Genomic DNA, 27,150 nt, shown 5'->3' with positions numbered 1-27,150 from the left:
TTATTTTTTTTCGAATATATATATATATATTTTTTTTAACTGAAAATTGCTTCCAATCCCTAATGTCGGCCAAATAATGTAAAGAGTTTCACTTTGCCTCCCATCCAAAAATCTCTTTATTTATTTTTTTTTTATGTATATTATCTTTTCATTACATAATTAAGTCGGCAAATGTCTCTCATGTTTCAATGGTCCCTCTTAAACGACAGCCCTAAATCTAATCCAAACATAATATATATAATGCATTTGGCTTTGCTAACTTCACTGAGTTGGACTAACTTTCCATGAAACTGAGATAATTAAATTCAATAATTAGATATAACGTAAATAAGAATATAAATATCTTTTTATCGAGGGAAAAAAAGAAATAAAAAAAATACTTGTACATAACAATTAATTATTAATTAAATGTATGAATAATGGGTATATATAAATTATAATATGTAGGTTTAAAAAAAAAAGTCAATAAATAAAAAATATTACAGTATATGTTAATAATGCTTTCCTAACGAGCTAATGGACTTTTAGCGTCGCTCGACATAAATAATTAATGAAGATAAAATTGATAAATATTTTTTTAATGATTCATTAGATTGATAAAATCTTTTATAATTTGAAAAATTCAAATGCGAAATTTCTAACTCTTTATATTTTTATAAAAAAACGATAAAATTAATTAATATATATATATATATATATTTATTACAAATAATAAAGATGAATAGTAAAGGAATCAATCACACAACAACACAACAACTAATTGATATAAATTTCATATTCAATTGATGCAATATAGAATTTCCTAAAGAAGGCATAAGACAAAATACTAAGTGACTAATCACATTTTTAATTTGTAGCTAATCAAGTTAATTAAGATTAGTGGTCCCTAATTGCTATGGGGGTACACATACGTTTAACTAACCAATTTAGACCACTTAACTACCTAACTGCTCGCATGCACATATAAATTGCTGCTTTAAGCCTCAACCTTACATTTAAGTAATTCAAAATCATTGCATTGGCTTTTGTTAATTAGAAACTTTGCACCCACAAATTATGCCTTCACACGCACGTAAAGGCTAAGATGGTTAGATGCTTCAATGGCCATGGTCTAACTAATTCCCCTATGTAAAACCCACTTCAAATCAAATCAAGTGGCCTTAAGCACTTTTAATTTTTAAAAAATAATAAGTTTTTTAAAAAATATTTTATACATCATCATAAACTTTTAAAATAAAATACATGAAACGAAGAAATACGACAGATGTGATATTTGATAGGAAGATATTTAATAAAGTAAGTAAAAGACAAATTTATAGTGAGAGTAATGTTACATGTAAGTCAATATTGAGCTCCACATGTCTAACATGTTTAGAAGTTGAATATTGCAAAAATGTACATATTAAAATAAATATTTAGTCGTATAAGATTAAAAATGATATTTTTCACCAAAAATTAGGGATAAAATGAAAATAATTTTATTGTAAAGAGTGCATCACTATTCTGAATCACAAGTATTTATTATTTTTTTTAAAATACAATCTAATGTGCTATAAACCCAAAAAAAGAAAAAAGATAAGAAGAAAGAGAGACACAACCTAATATATTTCACAAAGATTTTATTCTAATGGAATAATAAGTACAAGCAAGCTGCCAGGCCTCTCCACTGTCGTACAGGCCCATTAATTTGTGCAGGCAGGCGGATTAGGCTCATGGACTTGGTCCCGCTGCAAGATTGCAAACTAGACCCAATGGGCCTACTGCTTGAACTCGATCGGAGATGAGCCTCTCATGGTTCTACAGGTAATAGTTATACATATATGTATATATATATGCAATTGCGTTTACATTTTCTTAAAGAAAAAACATATATGAACTTGACATATCAACCTATATATTTACATATATATGCCATTTTGTTCCACGTGCAAGCTAGAAATTGAAACACAAGCAAGAAAGTATAACTAAAAAAAAAAAAAACCCTAGAAAACCAAAAGATAAGAGACAGTCTTTTTTTTTTATTTTTTTAATATTACAATATAAGGTTTATACCCTAGAAAAACACTTGTGACAACAATTTCAACCGATTAGCCCTGAATCAAAAGACACACCAGTAGAAGGCAACCACATATTACCATCAATAAAACCACCAACGGTAAAAGCTTGAGCAGCGGCGGCCGTCAGGATCCCACGGTATCCGGCCCACTTAACCCTACCTGAAGTGGAGGCTCCAGGGCCTGAGTTCATATATTCTGCATAAAAAAGTGTATTTAGGGCAAAATTTCCAGACCAAGGAGACCAACCTGAAGGATTAATAGAATTATCAAGAAAAGATTGCATGATAACAGTTCTTGAAAATTTCTGCCAAGGTCTTCCAAGGTATGTGACTTGTGAACTAGAAGCATCAGAAGTTGAACCGATTTTACAGTTGTGGATTGAAATGCCTGTATTTTGATTAGGGTCGGTTCGACCTTGTGCTGTTACGTAATTTTTTGAACCTGAAGAAGCTTTTCTGGCGAAAATATTACAGTTCTGGAAAACTACTGCAGAATTTCCAAATATGAAATCTATTGTTCCATAGATATCAGTTTCTCTGTAGAATTGACGCTTAGAATGAGTGTAGAGACTGTCTTGATAACCCTCAACTGAGCAACGAAAGATTACTGATCTATCTGATCCAACCCTAAGAGCAACTGCTTGGTGTTTGCTTGGTCCTGCACTGTTTACAAATGTTATGTCTTTTGCTATGAATCCATCTCCCATGGCAGCTGATCAAACACAATCAGAATATTAGTTCATACAAGTTTATATAATAGTTCATACAAGTTTATACAAGTTTAAAAATTCAAACTCAATCTTAAACCTAAACGAAAAGAACTAATAGATTATGAGAACATTTTAAAATTCACATACAGGGGCGAAGCTTTTTGGGGACTGAAGAGACTCTGGCCACCCTAAGAAATAATAATAATAAAAAAAAAATCCTTATAAAAATTGTATTTGGTTCTTAAAAATATAGAAAAATTATATTTAGTCCTTAAAGGATTAAAAATTTTCGTTTGACTCCCTCAATAATTGTCCTAGCTCCGCGCCTATGTACAAAAATATGGAAAAAAAACAAATAAATTAAAAAATGTGCTTTTTAAAACAATATTTTTACAAATAGACATGAAATATTCAGAAATCAATAACATTGGATAAGGTGTGCCCCATAGGGTGCATGAGGAGGACAATACTTCAAAGAAAGACACACCATTATATTTAGCCAACCTAAATAGTTTTTGTGCTCCAAATTTTAATTATTTTTTGAAAAGAAAATTTTAAAATTTCTCTTAATAGGACATAAAGACCATCTCACTCTATCATGTCATAGGACATTAAATCTTCCAGCTCACATGCACTTCATTGAAGTGGACAATTTCTAAGTATATCTTAATCAAAGAATAGTCAGGACAATTTATATAAAGCTTCGTTGTCAAGTATATCTTAATCAAAGAATAGTAAAAAAAAAAAAGGAAAAAGGCAAAAATTGTGTTCTACAACAGTTTTTTAAATAGTATCAAAACGCTGAACGACACTTAAAAAGAATAGTCAAGATAATTTATATAAAGCTTCGTTGTCAAGTATATCTTAATCAAAGAATAGTAAAAAAAAAAAAAAAAAGAAAGCAAAAAGGCAAAAATTGTGTTCTACAACAATCTTTTAAATAGCATCAAAACGCTGAACGACACTTAAAAAGTTATTCAGTAACATAATATTCAGACTAGCTTTTAAAGATTAAGATAGCGTTTTATAAAAAGTTAACTCATATAATATTTAGGTTTTAGCATTTTATGAAAAGTTATTCAAACAGCTAATTTTACCGAATAGACCCAAAATAAAGGAATAATCTTGAAATTCAGCCTAGTTTTAAAAACTATAATTTACATATATAAGGGCTGACCTATATGCAAGAAAACAATTTGCTTTAGGTCGAAGTTTGCGTAACAAGAATTTTCCAAACGTTGGAGAAACCAGCTGTCTCTGAGAGCAACCTACAGCAATCCCTTATTCATAAAAATAATTACTACTCTATAGCTTATATATAATTAATTTCTTTCCTCAAAAAATAACTTGTATAGCTTGTCTCCAAATTTATATCCTTAAACTTAAGGTATCACCTATAACTTGTATAGCACGTATTATTGATTGTTTGTTAGCAGAAAATCCTAATAATGATGCATGATATAGAAATATTAACTACATCTTGCTTTCATCTTTGGATATTGTGGATTCCATGCATTCTAGTTACAAAAATGTTTAAATAATTAAATAATTTATTTTTAATATTTAAAATACTATCAAGAAAGAATATATTAATAGAAATTTTGGAAATCAAAATTTAAGTCTACTATTCTATAAAGGGTCAACTTCTGCTAGCAGATATGCAAACAGCAGCATGCGTGAAATTAACCGGTTTAACAAAATTATATATATATATATATATATATATATATATAATTGACATAATTAATTTTGATAAAGACAATTGACAACGACCATCTAAAAGTGAAATTATTCCCTAAAAAAAAAAATACTGTAGAAATAAATAAAATATAACAAAGAAAGCGAAATTTATAATCCTTACCCACAGTAGCAGACTGGAAAGTTGACCAACCATTGTCAGCATTTCTACTACCTACAATGACCGTTTTACCCTTCCCGTCGCCAACTAACATAACGTTCTTTTGATTTGTCGGAATGTTAATATTCTCCTGATAGGTCCCAGCTTTCACGTAAATTACGTTTCTACCCCCACCACCATTACCCGCCAAAGAACGCGCCACTCCATCAATGGCCTCCGCTAGTGTCTCGTGTGTTCCACTCCCATCCTTTGCAACCACCGCATGTGCCTCTATCTCCCCTATAGAAGCTTCTAGAAGCTTCCGTTCGGACGGAGATACCCAACTCGGAAACTCATCCTCCGATAAAAGTTTCCGGCCATTGATAAAGTCCTCTGTATTATGATTAGATACAAATATTGCTAAAGAATTGCTTATATAATGACTTAAATTTCTCGCCGTCGAAACCATTATTCCTGTTTCAACTTTTTTATTAGTTTCTTGAAGGCTTTGTATGCATGTTTCTTGATTAGTAAGCGCAGCGCTAAGCCATGTTTGGATATCACTATGGCTTTTAATAGGATTATTATTGTCGTTGTTGTTATTGCTATTAATATTGGAAAGTTGGTCTAAGCTATCTTCAAGCAACTCAATACAATCATTCATAGCGTCAGAAGCCAAACGGGTCTTCTGCTCTTTGCTTTGATAAGAGAGACCGAGTGTGGAAGCTAGCTCCAATGCAGAACGAACTTTTTTGAAGCTATACTGAACAGAAAGGTCAAAGAGTTCTTTTGGGTTTTTAGGAAGAGTAGTAGTGGTTTTAAGTGACATAAGAAGAGATTTGCAGGCAGCTTTGTGAGGGATGTTTTTACAAGTAGAAGAAATGGAGGGTTGATCAATATTATTGTCTGGATTTACTGATGCAGAGAACTTTGAGAAATGAGATTGTGAAGGTTTTGCGTCATTTTTACTATAAGCTTGTGCTAGAGGAGCAAGAAAGAAGATATTGATGATGAAAAATATGGGTAAAGAAATAGAGTTTCTTTTGTTATTAGGATTTGCATGGGAGAAGGTTGCCATTTTGTGCATTTTGTGGTTGGGGTTTGAGTATTGATGCTTTGGTACTTCTATTTTGCCATATATATATAGGAAGTTCATTTGTTTTCTTTTATTTTTCTTTTTTCTCTCTTTTCTTTTTTTAGTTCAAGAACCCAAGAAGTGATAAATTTTATGTATTTAAAATGTTAGTTAAATCCATCTTTTCTATTTGGTAACTTAAACAAACCATTCATGTAAGAATAGAAAACTCTATAAAATTCTATAAAGAGGAAAATACAAGAAAATTCTATCACCATATTATTTCTTTTCACATTGTATATTCATTTTTATGCCGTAAAAAAAAAGTTAGAATTTTGTTAAGAAAATTTATTTCATGTCTCATGTATCAAATCAAAAGTTAAGTGGTGTTCAATAAAATAATAACTAAATTATTTATCAAATAAGAAATATTATTGTTTTGCTATATTCAAATATATATTTATATCTCATAAACTTAATAATCAATCAGAAACCTCTCCAATTTACACGAACAAATAAAGTTGAATATAATTTGTATTTTTTATGCTAAATTTATCACCTTTTGACTCATATTTTTAATATAATAAATTTTGTTTCCATCAAAAATAGTTTATTGCTTTGTGATATTTGGTCTTGATGATGAGGAATAAAGCATGAAAGACGTAATTAAGTGCAATTACTAGCTGGGGATGATTAATTAGTTTGCATTAGTGTATATATATATATACACAAAATTGATTGTCGTTGTATTAAAGCTGCCCTCTACGGTAGTTGAAACCTCTTTTAGAAGTCATTGTACATCATAAACTTGATTGCAGCTTCTTTGTTTATTTTTTATTTTTTATTTTTTATTTTTTTGGTTCTAGTGGGGAGAAATTTCCCTTTGTATGTATTCAAGTATTATCATATGTTCTGTCTGTATCATTTCGTTTCCATGTCGCTATGTACATGTTTGAGCATCGTAGGTTTTACTATTCAAAATACAGAGATTTTTTTCAAATTTTTTTTCTCATTAATTTTTCTACAAGTTATTTTAAAACCCTCGATTTTGACTGATAGGGGCGACTGTCTTTGATCTATCCTTTGCTCTCAACATACTTTTAATCTTTAATTCTAAACTTTTTTGTCAAGCATGTTAATAAATTTTATAATAGAAATATTATACTAAAATTCAAATCTAAAATCTTTGAAATTCCTGAAAATATCAAATTCTATAATTAATATATCATGATAATTATTAATATTTAAAAAATATAGCAGGTTCTTTATTTTTTTTTTTTTTTTGAAAAATGTAAAAAAAAAAAAGTTCTTTATTAAATTAAACAAGGCAATTATGGGAATCGAAAAATGTAAAATGTCTACAAGTGAACAATACAAAATTTCATGGTATAGGAAAAATATAATCATGATAGGAGAGCTTAATTTACTTTTTGTACCCAATTAAAAAATCATTACCACTTGATTATACCAACAACAATTTTCTTGAATATTGAAATTTTAATTGACATAATAATTTTATGTCAATCACGTTGAAATGAAGGACATTAGTTGTGTCGATTTAAGCTCAGAAATTCCAAAAAATAGAAATAAAAACAAAAAATAGTCTCTAAATTATCATTGCACTTGTAGTCGTACTATAAGGAATTTATGTAATATGATCACCATCATTTAATAGTAACCAACATAATCATATATCGGGTATGTTCGGCAAAATTAGCTATTTTGCTGTTTGAGTAGTTTTTCATTAACTGCTAAAAGTTAAACGTTACAGAAATTAATTTTTATAAAACGTTATCTTAAATCTCTAAAAGTTAATTCAAACGCTATGTTACCGAGCACTATAAAAAATAACATTTGTTAAAATTTTAAAAACTACTTAAAAAACTATTGCGGAATACGGTTTTTGTCAAAAAAAAAAAAAAAAAAGTTGAAAGATTAACTTACTATTCTGTTTTTGTATTATCTAACAAAAGTAGTAGTGTACTAATAGGTTCATCATTCCATGAAGAATAATGCAACTTGAAGTTTGTAAATTGACATTAAAACTAATTATGAATAGGAAAATTAATAATTCATTGATTAGAAAAGCTAACCACTTTTTAATTTTGGCTAAGTACATAGAGAACCATCCATGGGGTCACATCGTGGGGCTATAAATTTTCTACTTCTCATAGCCAAAAAATAGTGTGCCCACTTCTCCTCCTATGCCGCCACTTATTATTATTATTATTATTTATTTTTTAGTCTCTGAATTATATATGATAATTATCCAAAAATATTATTCTTCTCTATCCTTTAATATCTCTAGAAGTTAATTAATCTCTGAATTATTTTTTATTATTTTATTTTTATTAATCTCTGAATTAATATTTATATTATTTTTTAATTTCTGAACTAAAATATCATAATTATCTAAAAATATTATTATTCTCTATCCTTTAATTATTATTTAGTTTATGTGACAAGTCACCCGCTATGTTCATTCTAAATAATGGGCAGACTACAATTCCTACTATTTTGAAAATATTAAATAAGCTACTTAAAGCTCGACTCAAAAAAAAAAAAAAACTCATTCGAACTTATTTTATAAATTTAATAAGAGAAACTCATTTTATAAGTTTAATAAGAGAAACTGAGTCTACTTATGGAACCCATTTAAGAAATGAGCTGAGCTCAAATTCAAGCATATAAAGGTGGATTTTTTTTTTTTTAAATAATTAAAGCCGACTTCAAGATTATGGGATTGAGAATTACAGTTGTTTAATTTCAATTGCACCCCCCTTTTTTTTGTTATTTGCACGTGATATTTAATTAAGTTTATCAATAATTAATTATTGTGTTCAAAAAGACAATTAAATATTACTATAAGGACACGTTACTTGCCATAAGACTCATTAATTGTTTGTGTCTTATCCCTGTTAGTAATAATTTTCTCTAATTTCTGTTTCTTTCTTATCCATTTCCTTTTTGTCTCTTCGGTTTTTGTCAATTCAAACAATATTTATCTGTGGCCAATTACATAAAAATATTCCTTTATTTTTATAAAAATTCTTGTAAAATCCTGAATTTTTCCATGATTAACTAAATTATCTTTATATAATGAATAATTATTTAGTAGAAATAACAAGAGACAAGGATAAAAATTAAAAATAATATATTTATACTAGCAATTGTTTTTGTAATCATTTTTGAACTTCAATTTATTTATTTTTCCCTACAAAATTCAAATATATTTTATGGTATTATTTAGAAATCAAAACCTAATTAAGTCAGCTCATAATAACATTCAAAGAGGCATTAATACCCTTACCAAATGCATGGATTGAATGACTAATTAACAGAACTAAGCTGGTGGATTACAATTGTCTACTCCAAGATTATGGTGTCCCCTAATGGACCATATCTTGCTCCTTAAGCATGTAGCTATGTGATTGGTTAGCCATCATTTTCTTGAATTTCATTTTTTATATGTAATTCAAATTAATCATTCTTTTAGCACAAAACCTGGGAATTTCTTATTATACTTTAAATTTTTGAAATCTAATAATTATTTCATGATTTAGGTTATTCATGATTCCCATTTGAATATATATTCCAATGAGTCCAATTTCTATATAGGGGTGGCCAAATTCCGGTTTTCGGAACCAGAACCATCAGTTCCGAACCAGTGGGAACCGGAACCGTCCAAACCGGTTCGGTTCATATTCCACCAATTTTGGAACCGTGAACCGGCGGTTCCAGCTCCAGTCAGAACCAATGGTTCTACTTCCATCTGAAACCGGCTAAAACCGTTCAAAACCGGCCGGAATCGGTCCGAAACCGACCGAAACCGTCAAAAAATTGGCCGAAGAACCGGCCGGAACCGTTGATTTTGGAACCATTGAGGAACTGAAACCGGAACCGGAATCGTTCGGTTCCAAACCGTAACCGAAACCGTTAATTTTCGGTTCGGTTCTGGAACCGAAACCGGCGGTTCCGGAACCGTGGCCACCCCTATTTCTATATATGTTAAATGGTTAAGAAAGTTGAAATGAAGTGTTATTTTTCTTCCATTATTATATCTCCTAGCTAGCTTGAAGGGGATAGCTATGTGGGTTTATCTTAATTTGTTGAAAGTAGTAATCAACGTCTATTTTAAGTAGTCTCTGAAAATAATGTGGAATTGCAAATTCCACCACACAAATTGATCTTTAAATATTCTCATAATCTCATAATTAGGTGTGAGGTTACCATCATCAAGAACACTATTGGAAATGAGGTGTTGAAAGGTCATATTCCTTCCCACTTGAATTCCCAATTTCTCATTTGCTCAAATCCTTATCTCCCAATACCTAAAAGTGTTTCCTTCTTCCTTTTGTGTTCTCTCTAGCTTGTTACCTACACTCCTATATCATCTTATTATGTCATTTAATGGAATACTTCATAAAATGTTAATTAACTATTTAGTCCCTAAAGTTTGATCATAATTACTAACTCGTTCTTAATATTTGGTTAAAATAATTGATTTTTACGTTAAACTATTTAGTCCTTCAATTCAAAAATGCATATTTTAGCCGTTAATTATTCAAAAAAATAGTAAATGCGAGGGACTAATTGTAAATGCCCCAATAATCAAATATATGAGAGTATTTACTACAAGAATGACATTTTTTTAAGCGAAATGGTTAAATAGTTTAACAAAACTATAACTTTAAGGATAAATTAATAATTTTACTAAACAGTAAAAATGAGGTGGTAATTTCAATTGATCTCGAAATTATTAATTCACATGCATGTGATTAAATTTTCAATCAAATCAAAAATTAATTTAATTTTTTTAACATTATAATCATTGGATTCTAAACAACTTTGCAAATTTCAAAGATTTAAATTGTCACTTTTGAAATAGTAGATATTTGAAGTACCAAAAGTAAGATTTACCAACTTATAACTTTCAAGTACCTTTCTCGTACTCCCATCATTTTCATGCTTTTATTTATTTATTTATTTTATTATTTCTTAAAAGTATTTTCATTTGTTACCATCAATTAGTAGAAACTTTGGAATCTATACCGTTATATGTTTGAAAAATTGAAAAAAAAAAAAAAAAAAAAAAACCTAATGATGGTAGAAGGTTAATATCATAAAACTTCCCTAAATGGATGAATCTATCATTTTCTAGTAGTTTGGAAGATTAATAGTTTAATATTATCTATAGAAAAATTAGTTTTATTAATTATATTGAAAATTACTTAATCAACACCAATTAATTGACTAATTATTTTATAACCACATTTTGAATAAAATCCAAATTTGGGAAAATTAATTAGACCTTATTCTAGCAAAAGTACGTCGTATTAAAAAGAAAAACTCAAAAATAGAAAAGAAAAAAAAAATTGAATACACTTTTCTTTTTTTTTGTTGTAATTTATATATTATGAGTAATATTCATGTTTAGAAAAAAAAATTAAATTTTGTAAAGGGACTATAAGTTTGGTGTTGCATGTATTTTTCCATTCTAGTAATGATTTATGTACCATGACTGTTGAATTTAAAAGTTAATGTTTGTTTGATGACAGATGCATTCAAACTTTTCTTCTTTTTTTTTTTTTTTTTTTTTTTCAAGTAGTTATACTATAATATATTTAAAGAATAATATTTTATTTATAAATAAATTAAAATCATCAAAAATACTGTAAATTATAAAATCTAAAACAAGAGCATTGGAAGTGAAGATTGATCATAGCTAATTCTTGTGCAGATGGGTTGAATAATTGGGATTTTATTAGAGGCTTTCCAAGCTAGCATATAAAGAAAGCAATTTCCCTCCAATGAAGGAAATCAAATATGTGATAGAATCATATTTTCAAACATTTCTTAATTTACATTACAGAAAGCAAACAGAAATTTATTGTTTCATAATTTTCTTATATCAGATTTTCATGGAAAAATATTTACATAAGGTGGATTCCACCAAGCATGCTTAGTTCACTGAATTGATTATTCAAGTTTCTCTCAAAGAGAAATTTTAACTGAAATCACAAGATATACCGGCTCTATTCGGCAACAATATTTCAAGTATTTTTTATCGTTTTGACCGGTTATAGTGTTCGTTAACATAGTATTTGAAATAACTTTTAAAGGTTAAAATAGCATTTTATGAAAGATTAATTCCGACAACATATAATTTTTTACATTTTATGAAAAGCTACTTAAATAGCTATAAAAACAACATATAACTTTTACATGTGGAATAACGTAATTAAGTCCACTTCAAATTTCCTTTTCTATCAATAATAAATGAAAAATAGAAAAAAGGAAATTCAATCACCACAATTGGTGAAAGGGTGATAATCTTTCTTTTCTCATGTCGGAACATCATCATACTCAAGGAGGTCATGTGGGCTAAAGTTCTTTTTATTAGGAAATTGATAGAAACAGAGAGTTATTGGTTTGCAAAAGCTGCTTTTAATATACTATTTTTGAGGAATTGACTTATTAACTCTATGCTAATTTATTGTGAACTCTTATTTTCTTTTCTTTCTTTTTTTTTTTTGTTTGGTTCATCCCATGTGGGCCTTTCATCTAATGAAGCATTACCCAAAAAAAAGAAAAAAGCTTGGCCATTGCTAATCTTCAACCAACTAACAGAAAGCAATCAATCAATATTTTTGTAAATGCTAATCTAAATTTTGTCAATAGATGCTTTGGCTGTTCATGATTTTGAGTTGAAGATTCTTCTCCAAGCAGAATAAAGTATCAATAAAACAAAAGCCATCCACATTGACTTTTATGCTTCTTTTCTAATAAAAAAAAAATACTTATGAAAACCATAATTATTGGAAAAAATAATGTGTAATAATATTAATTTGTCCTATTTTATTTGGGTCTTGGCTTTTATATATAGTGCCTCTCATCTCTTTCCATTTTCCAACTAGGTCTGCATCAACTTTTTTTTTTTTTAACTTTCTTTTCTGGTTCGTTTTTCATTCTCTTCCATCTCATTTTCTGTCTAGTAGGAAATTGACACATTGGAGAATAATAATTTCAAACCATTGCCTATCCAATGTACCTTTCATCTTCAATCCATGAAAAGAATTATAAAAGCGAATCAAAAAATCACGAAAGTGCGAGACAGTTGGACTTGATGTTGCCTACTAGGGCTGTGCAAGTCCGGTACCGGTACGGTTCCAGTTGTTAGGTTACAGTTTTTTTTAAAATAACCGCAATCAAACTAAAAATTTAATTCTTTCACCAACGATGTTTTGGAGCACTCCGATAGAGTTGTGCAAATCCGATTCCGATACAATTTTTAAGGAGAACTGTAATTTTAAAGCTTTTTCGATAAAGTTAATTTTTATTTGTATTAAACATTTAAATTATAAAAGCTATGTAACAATGTTTATTAATATAAAATTTACATTTTTTATTTATATGCCATGGTATAATTTATTTATGTGAAATATTTTTATTTTGTTTATCAAATACTTGTTTTTTCTGAATTTACTTTTAACAAAACTAAAATGTTTAGAACCACTTTCAAGAATCAAGAATACAGATTAAAAAGACCCTAACTTTGTTTCAGTATGCATACATGCATAAAAGTAAACAGTCCAAGGAAAAAAAAAAGAGATAGAAAATCAGAAGCCGAAGCCATCACGTACAAACCAATTTTCTCCCTCTTCATTAAGCCCCATTATATAAAGAATATTCAACTGTTTACAATCTTGCAACATTGCTAACCTTAAAAGCTCCAAAACCAATGTTCTATAGCATTCGTAGACTATACTGATTACAAAATTTTATAAAGATAGATTTTAAAAAAAAAAAAAAAAAAAAAAAAAAAAAAAAAAAAGAATATTTGCTACCTCTTGACCAAAAATTATCATTACAGCCATCAGCACCCCTAACGATTTCCATCCATATCAACTTGCTTGACTATGCGCCGGAAAATCTCCAAACAAAAAAAAGGATGTCCTAAGGGATCAAATGCCAATATCCACCAGGAGGCAAGACATGGCAACTAACACAGCACCAGATCCCCACAAAAATAATTTTCAAAGTATAAAAAATAAGTTTAAAAAAAAAAAAGAAAAGAAAATGGAAATACAAACACCATGAGGTGGGCCTATTCTGATATAGAATTGGACACTCACCGAACAAAGAATACCCCTTCCCCCCCAAGAAACCATACAAGGCAAATGGGAACTCAGGCATGCAATGCACTGATAATCTGAACCTGAAAGTGGTTCAGGGCCGACTGATGATCTACATGACCATTGAACCAACCAAATGCTTCAAATAGACTGGCAATGACTCTCTCATCCTTATGGAATATTCCCCCAGATGAACGAATATGCGATTAACGAGAAACCAATACAAACTTGAGCCACATTGTATACAAGGCTTAAGTTTATGATGCAGCAGCAGCCGATGCCTTTTCCATTTTTTCCTTTTCGATCTCTGCTCTTCTTTTTTCAGCATGATCGGCAACACCATTTGCAATTGCTTGGTGATGAAAGTCCAGCGTCTGTGTAAGATTCTGGAACCTCAATTGATCTGATGCTCGCATGACTACATTCAAATTAACAAATTAGTATGTCAGAAGGGACAAAAATAATTGGATTTGTACCAAATATACGATAGAGAAAAAGGTTCCGTCACCATTGATGGTGTCCACAAAGAAAATGAAAGGATCCACATCATCAATTGGTGATTGCAACTCTTCGTCGTCACTGTAGTCATCATCTGAGTCATCATCGTCCTCATCATGTGGTCGGAAAGCCTTTGCCTGAGATGAATATTCCAATGAATGATCAAGAGAAACATGAGTGATTAAGCCAAGGATAATTAATAAAATTAAGATGATGCATCAATCTACCAGTGGTATAGAAACAGGATAAGAGAATCCATAGATTTTGGTCTCCTCAAAATAAAACAGTATTCCACAAAGTCTAAGATGGTTAAAAGTTGATGTAGTGAGGGTTAAAACACAGATGCAACAACTAGCTCATCACTGTGCAAGGCAAGTTCTAAAAAGCACTTTGATTTGAAAACCAAACTCAATAAGCATTCCATGCCAAACCACTGAAATCATAACGTGAACTCTCAAATGGCATCAGAAAATAGAACAGTCAAGAGTTCGATACCAGGCTTAAAATGAATGATAATGAATTGATGATGCAAAAATATAGCAATGGCAGAGCTACAGTAGCTGATCAAGGAAACATGGCAACATTCTTTTTTTTTTTATTTCTACCTTTTTTCAAAGACCCAAAGCATAGTCACAGGTAGTAAAGCCACTTAAATTAACTTGGTTTGGCACATCCTTTTTTATTTAAGGATCACGGTTGTTCCCAATATAATGATTTGGCTAGTCATATATCCACCAAGTACAATCTTTTGAAGCTAAAGCAGTTATCAGACGATACTCCACCAAATGCTGGATTTCAGAAGTTGACCTTTGAACTCTCAAATTTTAAGTCTCACCTTTAACTACAAGCATTCTATTAGGATAAACCTCTTCACAACAAGTTCACAGTACATAATTAGGAATAAAAACCGATCTTTCATTGATGAAGACAATGTGAACAAAGTTACAGAATGAAAACAAAAGATGTATCATGGACAAATGAAAATGGAAAGCTTCCAAAGATAAATACATTTTTGCATATGCATAAAAATGCAAAACAAACATTTGTTCTTGGATCAGAGAGCAATTTGATACATCAGTTGAAACTGAGTACCATAAGCACATTAGTGAAATCACTCCTAACACCAAGCTGACATCAAGGACATGTGGTGCCCACATGTTCAAGAAAATGAGGTTCAATAGAAATAAAAAAAAAAGAAAAAGAAAAAGAAAAAGAAACTGGGGACGTCCAATAATCAGATATTCAAAGACATGTACAAACCTGTGCAGCTAGCTTTTGAAGTTTAATGCTGTCAGCTTCATCCCCATCCTCAGCATCAACTCCCATGTCTTTGTCAGACCCATCATCATATTCATCATCAGTTTGAAAACCATCCATATCATCATCATCTTCGACTTCTTCCTCCTTTGCAGCTTCTATCCACTCACACAATACCCATGAGAATAATAATATTGCAATGAATTTACAATAAAGAAATACTAAAGGTGTAAGGGGCTGGAAGGAAAGAGGGGAGACCAAGAGCGACAGACCTGCAACTTGTTCCTTGTATGCAACCAGGAGATCAAGAGTGGTCCTGAAAACACGCTCCAAGGCTTCTCCTGGTAATTGATTCGCAGGAAGCACAAGTAGTGATGTCAAACCCAAGCAACAAACTTTTTTGTCATGCTCCCTGTGCCAGACATACTTAGATGAGCCACCCAAACCAACATAATAGTATAACATAGAAATTGCATTAAAGTTAATAACCCAACCTGCCAATTTACCACATGCCTAAAGCCCAGGGACAGAGAAATGAAGCACACAACAGATTACCTTTTAAAATTAGCCCGTGCACCACTCTTTTTCACTTGTTGCAACATCTGGAACCAAAGGTTAAAGATCTCAGTGGCAACACCAAGTTTTTGCAATATGCTTAGCGTCAAAGCTGCATTGTAGTAAAGGGCATCTGCAATCTGCACAAGATACATTATGCATTTCATTAAAAGGAATTTCAATTCAATACTTCAACAAACAACAACATTATGATGCATGTGTAAGCAGACACGCAAACAGAATCAATGTATTCATAATTCATTTCTAACAGATTAGCTTGCTAATGCAACAACTGCAAATGTAACCAGACAGACCCAATGTAGCCATAACTCCACTCACCATCAGTCCGAAATTATGCTCTATTCTACTCAGGTTAGGTCCTAGAGTTATAGAAATATCTAAAACTGCTAAATCCTCCTTCGCAACTTTGCCCAAAATTATTCTATCTACTAAGACATTTATATACAGAAATACAAAGGAAGAGTGTAGCTGGATACTCTCTCATTAATTTTGTCAAATATATCTACCGAACTAGGAATTGAATTATTATAAAGAAGCCCACATAATCAAGAGTAAATGGCTTCCCTACTGTCCCACTTAACTAGGACTTGTAGGATGGCACATGAGATCCTTCAGTAACCTAACCATAAAAAATGTAGGGCTAAAAGCAAACTTAAAAAAAAAAAAAAAAAAAAAAAAATCTGAATTTTAACCAAATCTTACATGACAAATGGCCATCCTTAACAATCAAGTTCCCAAAATTTCCACAGGACATCAAATACAACCACCAAGAAGAATTTGCAGCTATACCTACTTTATCAATGCATTAAATAAATCTGATAAAAGAAAAAAGAATAATTGAATGGCTTGAATTTAGGGAAATGTCTTCGGATTCAGCCTTATTCTGCTTCGTCAATTAATTGAGCAAGTTAACAAATTCAATGATAAGTTCGATAAAGAATTTAAGGCACTGGCAAATATCTGTTTGAACCATCTTGAAAACAAAGGAGAAGGGTACTCTTAAGAGATGTGCAAAATTTGGGGTGGTTGGTCACGCATTAGTATGTATGGATGGAGCAGGATATAAGAACTTTTGCACTTGAAATGTGCTGAAAACGATAACAGAATGAGCATCTTGAAGTAACATTGTAACAATTCCTCATCCCTACCACTTGAATGAGAAGGCATTTCAAATATGATTTCTCTGCTCTTTGCAACCGCTCAACAGTGATTCTTAGATAAGGCTCAACCCAGTGATCCACCTGGCCTTTACAGTTCTGGAAAACCACCTCAATCAGCTTTGGTGCCGGCTCAATATCATTGTCCTCCAAATTTCTATCTGCCATGATCTGCGGAAAGAAGAATATAAAAGACATGGACCAGATTAGCTGGAGGAAATAAGATTGGAAGATAACTCATTAAACCCAACAAAAACAATCAAGAAAATGTTATTTTTCGCAGAAGCCATGCAAACAAGTACCAAAGGACCAAAGGAATATTCTCAATGTTTCAAAAAGAACTCACGGATGAAATCATAGTCCAAAGGCTCTGTTGGTAATCTGGATCTTTGCATGCAAGGAAATGTTCAGTTCCTCTTGATATGTAGTTGTCCAAAGGAACCAGAATATCTGCATAAACATTGAATATCATAAGAACTAACAGAGGGAAGATTCATCAAAGAAGATACAGTCTGAAGCAGGTTAGTGTATCACAGCATTACAACTTACAAGCAACAATTTAAATCTGTCCAAATAGAACACTTTAGAGGGAGGAGGAGACAGAGAGAAAGAGACAGAGGGGGGATGGATTTCAACACTATACCTTGCTAAGTTTTTATTAACAACTAGAAGTATAAGATACTAATTACAGTAATTACATCTAAGACATTCTAAACAGGGGAATAACTCCTAGCATTAAGGTGAGCACATACTCGGAAAGAAATCAATAGCCCAATCTGACAGTGCTTCCATCATTAACGGCCAAAGGCTCCACATATCCAGAGATATTGTTGGCGAGAAAAAGGTCATGTATGAAACAATCTCCAGAACTTCTTCGAAAACCTCTGTACAAACAAATAGCCAGAAAACAGATACATTAATTTGAAAAACTGAACAGCTAAACAACAGGCACAATCTACCAACAAGGCCATCTGAGATCATAAAGTTTTTGCTTTTATAGAATGCATTAACGAATGATTGAAACCCAGCCATATCTAATGGTAAGCATTATAATCAGCCTAAGTTGAAGAAATTACTTCAAATGGAACAAATACACTAACAAGCGTTTGGTCCACGTTCATATCACAAACACATTTAATCCTCTTTCAGATTATAAAAGTACTTTACAACATCAATTATGTTACAATCTGCGATACAATATAAAATTATTCCTAGAAGGCTAGTGCAACAATCCCATTAAGTTAATGAGAATGTATATTGTATACTACTTGGAGTTTCATACAAGAACTCCTCTTACAACCATTGTTGCAAAAGGGCAATGCTGCTCACTCTTCAAACATCATAAAATAATCTCATTAGACCTGGACAATAATTTATCGTGCACAAGCAAAGTATCCAGAAAGTTCCAATTAGCACTTAAGAGTTTATCACAAGTATGCGTGAAAGTTACAGACATCCCAAGAAACCGAAACAGAGACACAGTTGCTTCCACACACACAGAAGAAAAGAAAGTAAATGTGCCATGGAATACCCACCTTGACCATCAGTTGTTAACATTCTGCGCATTATAGGAAGTAAAGTTGGCTCAATCTGGATGAAAAGGTGAGGAAGCCTGCTAATTGATTCTAGAATTGTGCTTATAGCTCGTAAACAACCAACAGCTGCCAAAGCACCAGGATCGTCAGCTTCATCGTCAGCTTCAGCAGTGTTCATACACCTCCAAAATGCAGCTGCCTGAAGGTGCAAAGATCATAAGACTCTCAGGCTGAATAGAAATTCGATCGAATGTTCGTACAGAAAATTTAAAATAAGCATTACAATATTCCGACATAAACCTAGACCTGTGTTTCCTTACCAAATTCTGGCATAAACCTAGAGCATAGGGTGCCATCTCCTCTCCAAATTTGTCCACTATAGTTTCCAGAGTAAAAACGAGGTCTTCATTTTCTACCTCATTCATTAGTTTAAAGAACTCTGCAGGAAAGGAGGTTAAGAAAATGAGCTAAATTGCAATATCTTTTTAACTTAAGGTAATTGGTCTATCTTATAAATTCTGTGGAGCTGACTGAAAAAGAAAAAAAAAAGCAGTGATATAAATCAGAAACAAACAATGGTCATAAAGTTCACAATTGAAATACTGTATTCATGCACAAAATAAAGATTGTTAATAACACAGTCATTAGAACAACATACCATCAAGTAGTTGAGGAAGAATGGGGCGTATTTCATTTAAGTCTGCATCATGAGCATGTTCCCTTAGAGAAATAAACAAATGGGAAGCAGAAGCAAAAGCAGAACAGAGAATCTAGCACTACATACCCTTACACGCTTCAACGAAGCTTCGCAATGCAAAAACTGAATCAACACGAACAGGAAGCTCTGGATCACGTAACCCAGAAACAACACTGTGCAAGGCTTTACGGAAATTGTTCTGGTCTGAGAAGTTAATGTTGGCATATTGTCCCGCAACCCAAGCTGCCTAATATCCACAATAACCAAATAATAAGTCGATACTTCAAGAGAATAAGTTTTAACTCCAAGGAAAATCAGAAAGAGGACAACTTCCAACCTTCAAAATTTTAGGTTACATGGTAGTAAGAGATAAACGCAGGTAGTGCTAAAATTAAATTGAACGAAAAATAAAAAAGTAGAAAAGGGAAGATCAACCTTTGCTCTAAGATGACCAACAGGACTGCTAAACTCAGGGAAAACATGTTGAACTAACATACGTTCCAGTTCAGATTTGTAGGGTTCAGTTTGTTTCAGTTTATCACAAAGTGCACCAATAGCAAGTAGGGCACCATCTTTTTGTCGATAGGGCTTATATTCCAATGGTACTTCATCATACCTGCATAAAGTAAAAAAGAAAGATGGCCCCTTTAGAGCACTGATCTTCTCTAGGCTTGCTGTTGCATACTTCATCTAGAAAGAATACCTCTTAAAAATTTCCACGATGAATTGAAGAAACTTCTGAAGGTTCTCCTTCCCACGTTTTCTAACCAATTCACTGACGAAGTCCATAGAAGCAGTCCTAGGACTGTACAAATCCTCGATAATATCTTACAGTAAAGCAGTTAAGCAAAATCAGTACTGTGAATTCTAATTTCTTTAAGCACGGAGTGTAGATTTTAATACTCACCATAACCCTTCCTAACATATTCATGGGGGTCTTCATCCCAAAGCTTTTGATCATTGTCACTGAAGCACATAAGAGGAAAAACTATTTCGAAAAGAAGGACATCAAGACGAGGTTGCAGGAGAGTGTACATGCTATTCTTTGAGATACTGCATGTAAATCAGTAAATGAAAATAAGCATTACAAGAATACCCTTCAAAATTAGACTGTAGGGGCAGTGCAAAAAACCAAAAAACTAAGAATATTTATATAAATGATGCACACTGCATCAATGTATAAAAAGCATAGAAGCTAGATGCTTCATAAACAAGAGTACATCCACCCTACAGTATGTAAAAACTCAAGTCTCACAGACAAACAAAAAGTAGAACATTGGTGAAAGACATGATAGGAGGCAAAATCAAAATTAGAAAGAGAGAATATCCGGACACAGTCATGATCTGATGTTCTAGGTTCTGCATAGGACAGTCCTCAAGATGCATAAACAAGAGTTGCTTACATGTCAATTTCTATTGTAACGTGTCCAGCCAGAAATATTAAGAAAAAGATGCACCACTCTTTTAAGTTTCAAATCTTGCAAAAGTTAGGATGACATGGACTATAAAAGGAAAACAATACAGAGGGTAGGGCTTAGTAAAGCACACCACATAGGAGTGGATGAAATGACAAACCATGCCATCAAAATCCCAATCCATTTATTTTGTCCATACAAATGTAAATTCTTCCCATATCAGCTGCATTCACTGTCCAGCTTTGGACCATCTTAACAAAAATAATTAAACCACTACTTCAGACTGATTTCTGACGTTACCTTTCAGATACTGCAATGGCACACTATTGGCAGGGGCAGGAGATAGAGAAGACTTAGGTCTTCAAGAATTTCGGGAGATGCATTATATCACAGGTTTTTATTTTTCAGTAACTCCATGAGCTTCTTTTTTCCAACCCTTGCAATGAAAGACATCAGAATGGCAATAAAGAACCGAGAATACTGAGGCTTGTTATGATTCCGTTGTAATCAAACATAAATTTCAATTTATCCATGGAGATTGGTTGAGATTATATCCCGACACCCTTGATAGATATTCCTCCTTGATTTCATTTGGGTGGCTACCATTGAAGATTAATCATACCTAAGGACAATACAACTACCTTTAATGACTGGATCCGTTCTTTAATTAGCCTCCTCCCCAAACATGGGGAAGAATTCCGAAAGCCAAAGAAGGAATACCTCATATTGCTCCAGGAATGCATTTGCCAATATGGTGCTCAGCTACCAGGACAAATGAATCTGAAACTATTAATTGACACCAAAGCCTAGAGGAGGGGATGCAAGAAGCAAAGCTGAGTGAAAATATCCAGAACTCCTTCCTAATCCTAGACAACTCCTTATCACAATTCCTTCTAATTTTTCCTAAAATGCAGCCAAATAGTGCAGGCAAGCATATAATTGCATCCTTTAGACTAGTCAGAGCTCAGAACATGTAGGCGAATGACAAACAAATGTCTCTTTCTTCCCAATAATACAAATGTTCATATGATGATTCCATAGAAAAGTTTAAGACAGCAGTTTGGGATACAAAAAGAATACATAGAATGGGATAAGATGTGCCAAAATATAATAGGAGGTAACATGAATATAAATTGCACTTACCTATTGCTTAGATACTGAAGAATTAGGTTGGTAACTCTGTCAGGCAAATAACCACCAACACGTACCACATTCAGCAGATTCAAGTGGCACTCCAAAATCTTTCCCGCATAATTCTTCTGCAACATTTGGGCAAAAGCTCTGTTTTCCTGGTTTTGAAGTTTCAAATCTCCAAACCTGTACGTAGTTAGATGGCCAGAAGTCAAAAACAAGCTCCAGGTCTCCATCAAATATTCAAAATCTATGTTTTCTTGGAAATATACCGCGTGTACAGCCTGTTCAAGATGTGAACTGTCCACTTCTTCACCTTCCACCAGCCCCATGACTTCCTTAGCTCAGGATCTACAGGCTGACCCTCTACAGGAACAGGTCTCTCCAAAATATTTAAGAAAAGAATCATCCAAGCATTGAAGACATTTGGATCAAATAGCTGCTTTGGAATCTCCAACTGAAAATTAATGAAAATAGACACGATATGAATATCACCCTTCCCCAAAAAATATTAAAAAAAAAACACTCCTATGGATGCTCATAAAACTATCAACTGAAAAGATAATTCATTACAATTTCCTTTGAAGTTCAACACAAAAAATTAATTCAAATGGTTGTGGAAGCAACATTCATGGTGTAGTTCATCAAGCAAGAAACTCCTTTTAAGCACAAATTTTGACAACAAACACACACAACCGACATAACTGATGGCCATAACCATTTGAATACAAAGGAACCCCACTGCTTCTCCAAGTATCATGGCCTGCAAATGAAGAAATTTACAGCATGTCTACCTATGACAACATTATGTCCTTAACCATTAAGAGGGCATAGTTTCACCATGGTAATAATATTAATCCAAAAGAGAGACAAACAAATCAAATATGGAATAAAAAGTTCCCAAGGGACTTGGAGAACACCTCAAATGAGCAAACAAGAAGCTAAACAGACATTAAATAGTCAACCAGGAAGTAGACCATAAGCCAGGCATGAAAGGCATGCCATAAGACGCTGTGATCACAACATCATCTATTATGCGATCTTCAGAACAGTCTGCTATTAAATATCAAACTCACGTATATAGATGACCAGAATATTTTACAAATAAGTTTGATCAAATCTGCTACTTCCAATGATGGGTTTGCAATCTGGACAAGCCTGTTGAAAATATTGAGAAGATGCGGGAATGTCTCCTCAACAATGCGTTGAACAGGGGTCCTCTCCTCATCTGACTTGAACCTGAAATAATAGAAGAAGAAGAAGACAGATTTCAGAAACAATGATCCATGCATATTTTGGTACTTTCATCGTCAGTAATGAAAAATGAACAATGATCAATTGAGAACCATAGAATCAGACACTAAATTGGTGCATTTACAGCCACATCTGAAAGTATCATATTCAATAAACGGACAGAACATCCTTTAGTTAGCCCCCACCTCCCTAACTTTTAAATTTCGGATGCATAAATAGTTAATTAAAATATCCCACTTAAATAATCCATGGACATCTAACACAACTCAATGATTTGTGAAAAATGAAACCCTCCTGAGCTTTAAAGCCATCAAATGGAAACTGCAAACAGTGAATATCAGAAGGCATTTTAAGCGACTGTGTTGAGTGGGGGAGAATTTTCCAAAAACACCACCACTTGATAGCCACAAGGACTCAGAAATAATACATTTCATTTAAATCAAGAAGTGTTTTCCTCAACTGCAATGCCATGTTAGTATTTGGTAGGTGCATAATTGAAAACAAAATATTCAATTTATGAACTAAATGGTAAAAATTAAAAGTATTAGGGACAATCAGATTGACCATTAACCCTAAAAAATGTCATATCTATTGCAATTAAATTGACAGTCCATAATGTCAAATATATAACGATAGTTAGATAAGATTATAATAAATACTTGAAAAGTTGATGCACTTTTTGATTGCTTTTGCTTTTATCAGTAGCCCTAAAAAAATGTAACACCTAATAATCATATTATATTCACAGTGAAGAAAAGAAAAGAAAACCATAAGCATATCCTTACTCGTATTTTCTAGAAAGAATGCGCAACACAAACAAAGCTCCATAAACTTGCTGATCTTGTAAATTAAGTTTGATCCAATCCAAGAGACGTGGCCACTGCTCTGGATAATCAGCATGGATAATTGTCTTCAGGCATTCGCCCAACTGTACCCTGTACATCAAGCCGTTTGATATCAGAGCAAGTAGAATCAAAGAGCATATGTTAAAAAGATATTTTTTGCGAAACAAATTTACAAGAAGAAAACACAACTTGAAAACTGAAGGCTGTATGCACACTGGAAAAAGCCGAAAACTAACAAAGTAAATCCTAATCAATGACATAGTAGGACATCCAACAAATTGTACCTCAACAAAGGAGGAACCTGCACAACAAACACAAGGATGTGATCCCTCACCATGCCTTTATCACTCTGTGATATCTTTGATTGCTCATCTACATCATAAAACAATTGCACATAACTATCAGTCTATTGCACTTCACAGATATGTAAATAATGTAATTAAGTATAGTTTCTTCGAGGATTTAGAAATAGAAATAAGGATACCAGGATCATGAGGTTCCCAGTTCTTCGCAATAAAGTTCTTGAAATGAATACTAGCAACTTGCCGCACAGCAATATCACAATTATTATCGACGATGATCTGCAACAACCTCACCAGATGCTGAGGCGTGTACTGGAACTGCAAAACATTCACAATTGCCACAACTTAGCTACGCCAATCCCAGATTGACTATGCATCATTAATGAAAGAACACGATAAAAATTTCTTCCTTTCTTAAGCAACATCAAACTAATCAGAATTAAATAAACTAACCAAAATAAATAGCATATAAAAACAATCATCTTTAAAGCACAACTCAAATTAAGTAAAATAAAAACCACTCTAACCAAACTACAAAAACCAATGGGCCAAATAAGGAAACCTGATTGAGGCTTTGCTCAGCAGCTTTGCGTTCATCAGGATTGGGACTTAGAGCAGCTTGGAGGATAACAGCTAGGCTAGGGAGATCCATTTTTGGGATATCAAACAAAGTATATCAACTAAAAAGGCAGATAATTGAACTCGAAACTCGAAATTCGAGAATAGAGATTGACGTTGAACAGCTATCTAAACCCTGGATGGTGCTCAACGCCAATAAAATGGCGTCTATAAGGGTTTAGAAAGAGAAAATATAGGGGAGAGAGAGTGAGGGTTGCGGAGAGAGATAGCTAGTAAGCGCAGAGTATTTAAATCACTAGGGTTTACGGTAGTTTAACCAGAACATAACAAATACATTGTCGCTACTCGATTACTACCCTGTTGACTCGGATCCTGACTCGAGTTGATTGGGGTTTCTGGGTTCGACCCGTTTGAAAACGCCGTTGAGAGACAATAATCAGGTGTGTATTGGTGTTTTTTATCTGTTTCCTAAAAAGTTAACATTGGTATATCAACTTATCATTTTAATAGCATATTTTTCTAATTAGGCTTTCACTTGATATGATTTGATTTAATTATTTAATTTATTAATATATTAATTTGGTTTGATATGAGTTTATTTAGAATTAGTGTTTTTAATTATAGGATGTGTCGTTTAACAATAGTGGAGATTTTACAAGTACAAATATAGTATTGCTAGATGAAAATGTTAACTATAATATTTTATATTTTTATTATTTGCATAACCAATTAAAAATAATGCTATTATTTTAAATGTTTATATGTAATCATTTGTTTATATGTGTTATTATAAGGAAATTATATGCTATCACTTTACGACTTGGTTCATTTTTTCTCTAATGATGTAAAAAAATTTTACGTAAATTGTCGACTTTAATTCAGTTGCAAATTAATCTATTTTTTGAATATTTATATTAACAATTCAATTCTTTTTATTTTTTAAAAAAATGTCTGAAACTAAAGTTTATACAACGGAAAAAATATAAATATTGTAACTTTAAACTTTTTAGATAAAAAATTAATGATAAACAAACAGTTAAATTTGTAAGAAATTTATATTTTTTATTTTTTACATTTAAATATTTTTAAATTTTAAACCCGCATATTGAGGGTTAAGTACAAGAATTAATCTTGAATTTAGTATTAAAAGTTTTCATTATACAAATTAATTTAAAAAAAAAAACTATTTGGAATTGAAATTTAATTTCGATTAAATTTATAAAAAAAATCATAGCTTTAAAAAAACCCGTGTTTTGAAATTTAATTTCGATGAAATTTATAAAAAAATCATACCTTTAAAAAACCCGTGCTCCTAATGCTAGTAGGTTATATAATCGAACCAACCGATATAACCAAATACCTAGAGGTTTTTAGCCTTAAATTAAACTGAACCGAACTAAAATTTTTAATTGATAGAAATAGAAAAAATTAATTTAGCTACCTAAAATAAATTTAAAAAAAATAATAAAAACAATGCAATTTTACAATTTTCAGTTCATTTCAGTTAATTTATAATTTTTTACTGAAAATTAAACTGAATAACATTCAATTAAGTATGATTCTTTTTGAATTTTCATTTTTCTAATTAATTTTGTACTTTTCTAAAGATAAGAAAGAAAACATCAATTAAGTGATGATTAATGCGGTAAACGACACTAATCTCTTATGAAAGCACACTCATCGAAAACGTCAAAAACTTTCAGGTACTGTTGCTCAAAAAATGATTGCACCTCTAGAAAAGAAAGAGGACGTCAACGACTAGTCGTTTAAATGGAGCCTCATTTCATAAAAACGGAGCCGTTTATGGGATGTTTTTTCGGCTTTAATTGAGGAATGCATATGATGTTGTACAGATGTGGGGCAATCAGCCACGTGCGTCTCCAGACTGTCTAAGGCCAGGCAAGGAGAAGATGCTTCTGTGCATTATTATGGACCCTCTTGCAGCTTATGAGATTTGGTAAAATTGGTAGAAATTAATTTTAGGTACATTTTTAGAAGGACATTGTCTTACATTTTGAGGTGATGCATAAGTCAATATTTTGATTTAATACTCAAGTACTACATGATGATATAATTAAATACAATAAACTT

The 27,150-nt window shown here is 32.0% G+C and overlaps 2 protein-coding genes across 2 annotated transcripts; both read right to left on the bottom strand.

Moving 5' to 3' along the window:
• Positions 1–1,604: 1,604 nt before the first annotated feature.
• Positions 1,605–5,732, bottom strand: ATPMEPCRD (Plant invertase/pectin methylesterase inhibitor superfamily). Its single transcript, XM_012210872.4, has 2 exons — positions 4,628–5,732; positions 1,605–2,768 (listed from the first exon to the last, which is right to left on the bottom strand). Exons 1-2 carry the CDS (start codon positions 5,688–5,690, stop codon positions 2,080–2,082), a joined length of 1,752 nt encoding a protein of 583 aa, XP_012066262.2. The 5' UTR covers positions 5,691–5,732; the 3' UTR covers positions 1,605–2,079.
• A 7,586-nt stretch (positions 5,733–13,318) lies between these two features.
• LOC105629308 (importin beta-like SAD2) lies at positions 13,319–25,349 on the bottom strand. Its single transcript, XM_012210874.4, has 22 exons — positions 25,043–25,349; positions 24,663–24,798; positions 24,463–24,550; positions 24,119–24,268; positions 23,156–23,318; positions 22,352–22,536; positions 22,092–22,265; positions 20,441–20,586; positions 20,237–20,360; positions 19,969–20,149; positions 19,621–19,780; positions 19,495–19,536; positions 19,157–19,275; positions 18,837–19,035; positions 18,054–18,185; positions 17,648–17,751; positions 17,293–17,472; positions 16,124–16,263; positions 15,841–15,980; positions 15,572–15,726; positions 14,322–14,448; positions 13,319–14,231 (listed from the first exon to the last, which is right to left on the bottom strand). Exons 1-22 carry the CDS (start codon positions 25,130–25,132, stop codon positions 14,071–14,073), a joined length of 3,096 nt encoding a protein of 1,031 aa, XP_012066264.1. The 5' UTR covers positions 25,133–25,349; the 3' UTR covers positions 13,319–14,070.
• Positions 25,350–27,150: the final 1,801 nt, after the last annotated feature.

This window comes from Jatropha curcas, chromosome 1 (genome assembly GCF_041381405.1).
Source record: "Jatropha curcas cultivar XTBG-Jc1 chromosome 1, XTBG_Jcur_1.0, whole genome shotgun sequence".
Classification (NCBI taxonomy): Eukaryota; Viridiplantae; Streptophyta; class Magnoliopsida; order Malpighiales; family Euphorbiaceae; genus Jatropha; species Jatropha curcas.
This window is presented reverse-complemented; position numbering and strand designations above follow the sequence as displayed.